Source organism: Phocoena phocoena, chromosome 2 (genome assembly GCF_963924675.1).
Source record: "Phocoena phocoena chromosome 2, mPhoPho1.1, whole genome shotgun sequence".
NCBI classification, from domain to species: Eukaryota; Metazoa; Chordata; class Mammalia; order Artiodactyla; family Phocoenidae; genus Phocoena; species Phocoena phocoena.
Window position 1 is genome coordinate 8,206,395 of NC_089220.1, and position 8,727 is coordinate 8,215,121.

Genomic DNA, 8,727 nt, shown 5'->3' on the forward strand with positions numbered 1-8,727 from the left:
TTATTATCTTCTTCCGGTTCTGGAGACCAGGCATCACTGGGCTGAAATCAAGATGTCAGCAGGGCTGGTTCCAGAAGGAGGCTCCAGGGAGGATCCATTTCTTTGCCATTTCATGTCTCGACAGGGGACCTGCAATTCTTGGCCTGTGGCCCCTTCATTGTATCCCTCCAGCCTTCTCTGTCTCTGACACTTCTGCCTCCTCTTTTTATAAAGACCCTTGTGATGACATTGGGTCACCCAGATAACCCAGGATAATTTTCCAATTTAAGATCCTTTGCTTAATTACATCTGCAAAGTCCCCATTACCCTATAAACAGTTACAGGTTCCAGGGACAAGGTCCTGGTGATCTTGGGGGACCATCATTCAGCTTATTACAGTAGTATTTATTACGTCAGTAATAGTTGATGAGGAAGTCACACTTCTTGGCTCCCTGATGCTTACCTTTTAAAATAAATTTATTTATTTTATTTATTTATTTTTGGTTGCATTGGGTCTTCGTTGCTGCATGCAGGCTTTCTCTAGTTGTGGCGAGCGGGGGCCACTCTTCGTTGCAGTGCGCGGGCTTCTCATTGTGGTGGCTTCTCTTGTTGCGGAGCACGGGCTCTAGGTGCGCGGGCTTCAGTAGTTGTGGCTCGCGGGCTTTAGTAGTCGTGACATGTGGGCTTCAGTAGTTGTGGCTCTCCGGCTCCAGAGCGCAGGCTCAGTAGTTGTGGCGCACAGGCTTAGTTGCTCCACAGCATGTGGGATCTTCCCGGACCAGGGCTCGAACCTGTGTCCCCTGCATTGGCAGGCGGATTCTAAACCACTGTGCCACCAGGGAAGTCCCTCCCTGCTGTTTTAATTCCGCCAGAAAAGTTGAAGGATTTCTTTTCTATGGGACGTGGAGATTGGAGTCAGTCATCTAGAGATGCATCGTTTATAAAGTTCCCAGACCTTGGTCCTGAAAAGCCGGCCCCAGAAGACATAAATCACTGGATTCAGGCAGCTGTTGGTGAAAGCAAAGAAGTTGGCCCATTGCAGGCCCAGGTCCGTGAAATTCTCCCAGAAGCAGCCTCTGACAGCCCGCACCTCGAACAGGAATTCCAGGAAGGCAAAGAAGTGGTAGGGGGTCCAGCAGAGCAGGAAGGCAGCCACAAGCAAGAGGATCAGGGCCGTGGTCTTGCCATCTGTGGGCCCCCCGTGCCTTGTCTTTCTGACCTCCCCCCGCCCTCGCAGGGTGGCCAGGATGTGACAGTTGAAGAAGACAATCGCAACCAGTGGGAGGAGGAACCCCAGCACGTTTAACTCCACCATCCTTGCAAAGGGCCAGGCCTCGCTGGGGTACAGCAACACACAGGCGGAGATGTTCAGTTCCGGGACAGCTTTGACGGAGCGCAGCAGGAACGTGGGGATACTTAGGAGGCCCCCCATGGCCCAGATGAGCACGCAGGTGGCCTGAGCCCACCGCCGTTGCCGCCGCCTCCGGCTGGCCATGGGGTGCACCAGCACGCAGTAGCGGTCCTGGCTGATGGCCACCACCAGGAAGATGCTGATGAAGAGATTGGCCTTGATGACACCGTTGACCACGCGGCAGAGGAGGGCTCCGAAAGGCCAGTTGAATTCCTTCCAGATGTTCTCTGCCCAGAAGGGCAAGCCCAAGACGAACACCAGGTCGGAAGCCGCCAGGTTGGCCAGGTAGATTTCTGCCACGTTCAGACGCCGTTGGGCCAAGAGAAAGACGGACAGCACAAAGAGGTTTCCCAGCAGCCCACAGAAGCAGATGGTGATGATAAATGTGGGTAAGACTCTATGCAGCAGGTCCCAGGCTTCCTGAGCGCTGTCGCAGGACGTGGCATTTGGAGGCGGGAGCTGGCTCTGGTTGGAGGACTGGAACTCCAGGAGGGTCCGGGAGGCCATCCACGGTGACCTGCAATGAACTTCACAGAGCATCACATGGGAGGCGGCCAATTCTAGCCCGCAGCCCATCCAGCGTGTCCCCAGTTTTGGAAAATAAAGTTTTATTGGCACACAGCTGCATCCATTCATTTACCTTTTGTGTTACAACAGCAGAGTTGAGTGGCTGCAACAGTGGCCCTTTGGCCTGCAAAACTGAAAATACTTACCCCCTATTCCCTTAGAGGAAAAGTTTGCTGACCCCGGGTATAAAGGAAAGGACCAGGGCTTTTGAAACCCGAGTTCAAATCTTGACATAACTACTTGTTGTGGGCCAGTTAGACCAACTGACTTTTATTTTCCTTTTTGAACATTGGACCTAATTGTATCCCTCTTGTGGGATTGTGGCAAGGACTGGCGAGTGTATCTGTGGAGAGCTTGGCCTGGTCGCCTGGCTTAGAGGAGGCACTCACTGGAAAGGCAGGATGAGTCTTATTTACAACCATACCATTATTATTAGCGGTGTTTCATTACACAAAGTACTGGCACAAAGTAGGTGCTCGTGTTTGATTTACAGAGCACCTACTTTGCGCCAGTACTTTGTCAGGTGCTGGAGATACGGGGAACAGGGCCCAGCCCCCTGAAGGTGCTCACCATCTAGAGGGAGGCAGACATGGAGACAGTGGTCGATGACCGAAGATGGAATGAAGCAAGAAAGAGGCCCGGCCCTCAGGGATGCTGATCCACTGGGACGGGGACCAGTAGGGTGGAGGAGGTGAGGGCAGTAGTAGAAGGTGGGGGGTTTCTGGCACTCCACACCTAAAATTCCTCCTCCCACCTGGATGAGTTAATATATGCAAAGTGCTTCAAAGGGTTCCTGGCTCTTTGTAAGCACTTGCTACCCATTAGCTACTGTTATCATCATCGTTATCCTTAGTGATGCCTAAGAGTCCTTCCCTTCAACTGGGCAAAACTCATAGTATCCAACACAAGATATTGCATAAGAGAGCCGATCTTGGGAAAATCTATTCGGCTCTGCAGTCTTAGGCAATCACTTTGTGTCTCTGAGCCCGACTTTCCTTATCTGCGGAGGACGTGATGACCTTCTCGCTGTGACACTGTAACCCACACACTGTGCCATTCACATTGGGTAAAATCCATGGGTCCCTCCATTCATTCATCCACTGGACAAGTATGTACTGAGCACACGCTATGTGCTAGGCACCGTTCTAGGTGTTTGGGACATAGCAGTGAATCAAACAAGCAAAACCCCCTGCCCTCAAGGTGCTTCTAGCCTTGTGGGAGGAGAGAGGCAATGACAAAAAGTATACTGAATAAACCTGTTAGCCGGGGAGGGGCAGCCATGGAAGCGGTGAGATGTGATCAGGCTCTAGGTATAGTCTGAAGGTAGAATCACCATGATTTCCAATCGGATATGGGTTATGACAAAAGAGGAATTGCACGATGCTTAGATTTTTGGCCTGAGCACCTGGAAACAGGAAGCTGCAGTCAACTGAACTGGAGATGACAGAGTGAAGATGGAGCAGGTTTCTTGGCGGGGAAGATCGGGGGTTCACATCTGGACATGTGAAGGCTGAGCTGTCTGTCGGACATCAGGTGGGGATACTGGGGCAGTTGGCTACACAGCACTGGTGTTGAGAGACCACGTCTGAGACAGTGATACATCATTGGGAGTTGTAATCACATGGATGGTATTTGGTATTTAAAGCCACAGGACTGGATGAAATCATCAAGGGAGAGTGCAGGCAGAGAAGAGAATCGGCTGCTGGGCTGCCAGTTGACAGGTCAGCAGAGGACACGGGAAATGAAGGGTTAGGAGGCTGTGACATATCCGTGGCTTACAGGGTTCTGACCCAGAGCGTATGGAAGAGAAAGGACACTCTTCTTTTGCCATTGATTTCAGGGCATAAATCCACAATGAAGTATTTATTTTGTTATTTGGCAATACTTTTCAGTTTTGCAATGAGTCCTTCTGGCAACAATGAGCAAAAAAAGAACGTCTAATGACAATGTAAGCCCTGAACTTCTGTCTCTCAGGGAAGTCAGTGATGAATGTGTAACTTGCACAAAATGTTTGTTGATGTTTATATCATGATGGGGGCTGTAGCGCTTTCCCTGACTACAAGGAAACCTAACACAAAGCTGCTGCTTCAGAAGTTGGTATTTTTCAAAGATCAGCCCTAAGACGTTGATCTCACCCACATTACCACAGAAGATGCTGTGACTTTTCACTCAGAGCAAACGACTGTCCTTAAAGTTAATTCCGCTCATTTTTAGTGTCAGGTTATCTTGTACGCACACAAAACTGGAAGTGATGGCTGATTTATGTGACGGCTCCATAAGAAATCCACGGACAGTGAAATGGTGCCAGTTTGAGACCAGTATCCTCAGAGTCTTCAAATAGAAAAATCAGTCAATTCCAATCATGACCCAATTTTTTTATCCAGTTCATGGAATCAAAGCAAAACTTCTGAAAGTTCACTCTGGCAAAGTGAAGCAATGGACATTTTGTGAATGCAAAATTCAGTTTAAATTGTTCACATTGGAGAGCAAGTTGTATTTTTCTGACGATCACACACATTTTGGTGGGGCCCAGTGTCACGCTAACAACAATATCCTTGCTAAGATAAGAGACCGATGAAGCAGAAATGTACTTTGAACAGTTCATGGTGCACACACAGTTTGTAATTGCATATAAACGAGTTTCAGTATTTTACCAGTTGATATGGAGGTTATATTTGACAAGATTTACAAAATCCTAAAACATAAGATTTGTAGTTCAGAATTACTGAGCTACGAACTTTTGTGATGAAGTTGATGAGGAATTTTTTTTTGGCCGTGCCGTGAGGCTCGTGAAATCTTTGTGAAGTTCCCCAACCAGGGATCAAACCCATGCCCTCGGCGGTTAAACCACAGAGTCCTACCCACTGGACCGCCAGGGAATTCCCTTGATGAGGAATTAAAACAACTCTAGCATGCATTTTCTTTCTCTGCTGCCCATCATAAATCAATTTTAGAAGACTCTAAGTGCCGTAAAATGTTACTCAACTATTTGTTACGGCAGAGTTGAGAATTTTTGTAGAATTTTGTTCCAAATGGATGAGGAATCTTCGAACAAGTATTCAATGAGTGGAGCACTAAAGCAGCAGCCTTTAGAGCTTTTAGCAGATTGTAGTTACTGAAAACAAAATTTTATGCAGAAAATAATTGAAATTTATAGCTAAAAAGGCAAGGGAGAAAATGATCAAACTAAGCAATGAGCGGTCAAATGGTGCACAAGGTTTAATTGTTGAATTTTATAATGAGCTTTGGAATGTCTCAATTTGTGGGAAGCATCTTTTCAATTGGAGAAGTTCATATTTTGTACAAAATTGAGATGAAATTGGGACAGCCCCTGGTCTGCAACATCTAAATCTGACAAAGCAGTCAAAACTTATAAATAGCTACAACTTATCTGAAGAGTTTAATGTGGTGAAAATATTTGTTGAAGGAACTCGAACTAAGGCAAAAAGACAGCACCCGTGAAAATATCTGGGCTGAAATATTTACATAATTCCATATGCAAAGAATTAGACTTGAGAATAGCCTCTGCTTGGCAGAATTTGCTCAGAGTTTATCAGATACCTCAACACCTGCAGAGACAACATTTTCTTCATTAAATATTTTCTGGTCCAAGAGAAGAGTCAATTGAAGGTGCTAATTTAAATTTATTAACCATAAAATTTGAAGGAAAAAAAGTTCAGGCAATTATATGGAACCATTAAAAATAATAAGACCATATTGAGAGAAAAATACATTCTCTGGAAAATGCCAAAGACATATGAGAGTCGGGTACAAGCCCAAGAAGCTAACTGTAGCACTTGCATATGTACCCAAACTAATTATTTTGCTTATGTTATTTTTCAATGTTCAGTTAATTAGCATAAAGAAAATCTTTCATTTTGCCTTAATATATGTAGATGGATGAATGTATTTAGACTTTTCTGGAAAAAATATTTTTGACTAGAGCTACTTCATAACTCCATTAATGTAATATAACCAATTAGTTGGGGTGTGTGTGTGTGTGTATACATATACATACATGTATATATAATTAAATATACATTTTTTTTAAATAGCTTTTAATTAGAACTACTTTATAACTCCATCAATATAACATAATCAGTTTTAAGTGTCTTGTAGTAATTTGCTTTGGCAGCCACAGGAAAGCAATACACTCGGATACCTGGTGGCCCCTCCATGCCACCTCCCCCTGGCAGCCCCCTTGTACTACACACACATGTGGGAACTGCTTCCTAAGACTGCCGTTGGGCCTCATGCCATTCCTTCCTGTGTGCTTCTCTGCACGTGCTAAGGAAGCTCTATGTGCCATGGAAAACCCAACGGGGCATCTTCGTCTCAGCCCCAATCTCCCACCGACGCTGGGGCTGCAGAGTAAGCCCCTGATGCCCGATCCGACCCTTCACTGTCAGCCACACCTGTGATCTGTGGGCTGTGCTGGGCTTTAGGTAACCTGATCCTGACAACATGCCTGGGAGGAGGGATGGCTGTCTTGTGCCCATTGTACAGATGGGCAAACAGAGGTGAAGTGACTTGCCTACATTCATACGGCGTTAGGAGCCGGTCTGTTTATACATGGCTCTTCTTCCAGGCCCAGCTCAGGGTCAGGCCTCTTTTACCTAGCGTGCTATGACCATAAAGAGAATGGGCCTGGTGTTAGGGAGCCTGGGCTTGGGTCCTGGGGTCACCAAACTGTGATTCTGGGCAAGTCAGATAACTTCTCTGAGCCTCAGTTTGTTCGTCTGTAGAATGGGAATAACGGCAGTTATTACAAAGAGTCATGGTGAAGCTTGAAGGAGATTATACCTGTAGAATCCCCTTGTAGGCTGCAAAGCATCAAATGTGAAGCTCAAATGATGATGACCACCACGACAATAATAATGGTGATGACCACGGTAGTAATAATGTGACGATAAAGTGTCCTGGTCCCTCCGAGTGTAAGCAACCTCTCCTTCACGTGGGCTACTCTGGTGTCGGAACACGAGGTTGGAAAGTGCCAAGAGACCCCTTGTCTGCTCTCCCTGAGCTGCAGAACAGTTCAGGGATTACCTGGCACCTAGCACACTAGGAAACTAAGGAACTAAAATTCCGGAAAGCCGAGTTCCAGGAGGACCTGGCTTCTTGGCAGTGGGATTCTCGTTCGTCTCCAGCCTTGGAGCTTTCACCACCAGGAGGTTTAAGGAGAAGCTGGAAGGAGGGAAGCGGTTCGTTGTGGACGCTGAGACAGACCCCGGATGTGGTCTGCTTTGCTTCCCTCCCTTTCCTCCTCCAGGTCACCTTGAACGTGTGAGACAGGGGTCGAGTCCCCTCTGAAATGTGGGTGTCTGGGCAGGAAAGGGTGTCTTTGGGAGGCAGTGGAGGGGGTCTGGCTCCTGTGTGCTCCTGAGGGACCACAGGTCAGCAAGAGGCAGGGGCTGCCCGGGCACCGCCAGACCAAAGCATGGGCTGTACCCCAGAGCCGTGCAGTCGGCAGGGTGATGGTCCCCAAAGATGTCCACATCCTAGTCCCTGGAACCTGCAAATATATTCCCTTACATGGTAAAGGGGACTTTGCAGATGGGGTTGAGGTAAGAATCTTGAGATGGGGAGATGATGCTGGATTATGGAGGTGGGCTTGACGTCATCACGAGTGAAAGTGATTTCATTTATAAGTAAAAGAGGGAGGTAGGGGGCGGTCAAAGGCAGGAAGAGAGTAGAAGATGCTATGCCATTGGCTTGGAAGATGGAGAAGGTGCCATGAGCTAAGGAACACAGGCAGCCTCTAGAAGCCAGAAAAAGCAAGGAACGGTTTCTCCCTTCGAGCCTCCAGAAGGAGCACAACCCTAGCCAACACCTTAGCTTTAGCCCAGTGAGGCTGATTTTGAACTTCTGACCTCCAGGACTATCAGATAACACATTTGTGTTGTTTGAAGCCACTAGATTTGTGCTAATTTGTTACAACAGCAACTGGACAGTAATACACGGGTCAAGGCTTCACCCTGCCCAGGAAACCAGGAACTGTCACCTATGCCACCAGCAGGAACCTCTTACTTCAGCTCGAATCTGATTGGTTCAGCAGACACTGCCCGCCGTCCCATGGGACCCGGCTGGGTCTGTGGCCACGGCATGTGTTTGCTCAAGCTGAGCCTATTTTCAGGAGGTCGTCTTTACCAGCTGCTGCCTGTGTTTACGTAAAGTTGGCCAGAGAGGAGAAACCTTCCTTTGTTGGTTCCGAGTCTTAGCTCTGATATTTGCCTGGCACATAGTACGTGGTCAAAACCCAGCAGCTATTGATATGATTAGTCATATTTGATCTTATCTGAAAAAGTCAAGAGTGACATTGGGCAAGTCTACTAGAGATGATCGATTCTGTAATTTCTATGTGATACTTTCTGAGTTCTGCACATTAGAACATTGGTGCGTGCTACTTCTTCAACAAATTAGCCTTCTTCAAATTAATTCCAGTTTCAACAGTGAGGTGATGATAAAGGCATTTGAAATACAGACATAGATATTGAAGGATGTCAACCCAATCACATCATAAGATACTGTTTTCAATCCACAAATAACCCAACCAGTTATTGGCATTATGAAATTTTGTAAGCGATCCCGGGGAGACCAATTTGATTTTTATAAATTGGAATTTGTAGACTGTAACTGGTCAGAGTCCACACGGAGCTCTGATGACTGTATTCAGCTTCTACATGTTTCACGTGACCTTGAGGTAAAGAGCTGCTGGAAGTACCCTCCTGTTCCAAACATCCTCCCTCCTCCTCTTCTGGAAAAGCATCTAA

General features: G+C 46.9%; 1 protein-coding gene across 1 annotated transcript; it reads right to left on the reverse strand.

The window, feature by feature from the left end:
* Positions 1 to 898: 898 nt before the first annotated feature.
* Positions 899 to 1,897, reverse strand: BDKRB1 (bradykinin receptor B1). The gene has a single exon (XM_065872580.1). It carries the CDS (start codon positions 1,895 to 1,897, stop codon positions 899 to 901), a length of 999 nt encoding a protein of 332 aa, XP_065728652.1.
* Between the last annotated feature and the right edge of the window lie 6,830 nt (positions 1,898 to 8,727).

What these genes read in the sequence shown, in the direction of transcription:
- BDKRB1 (XM_065872580.1), bottom strand. Translation starts at nt 1,897, where the DNA reads ATGGCCTCCCGGACCCTCCTGGAGTTCCAGTCCTCCAACCAGAGCCAG.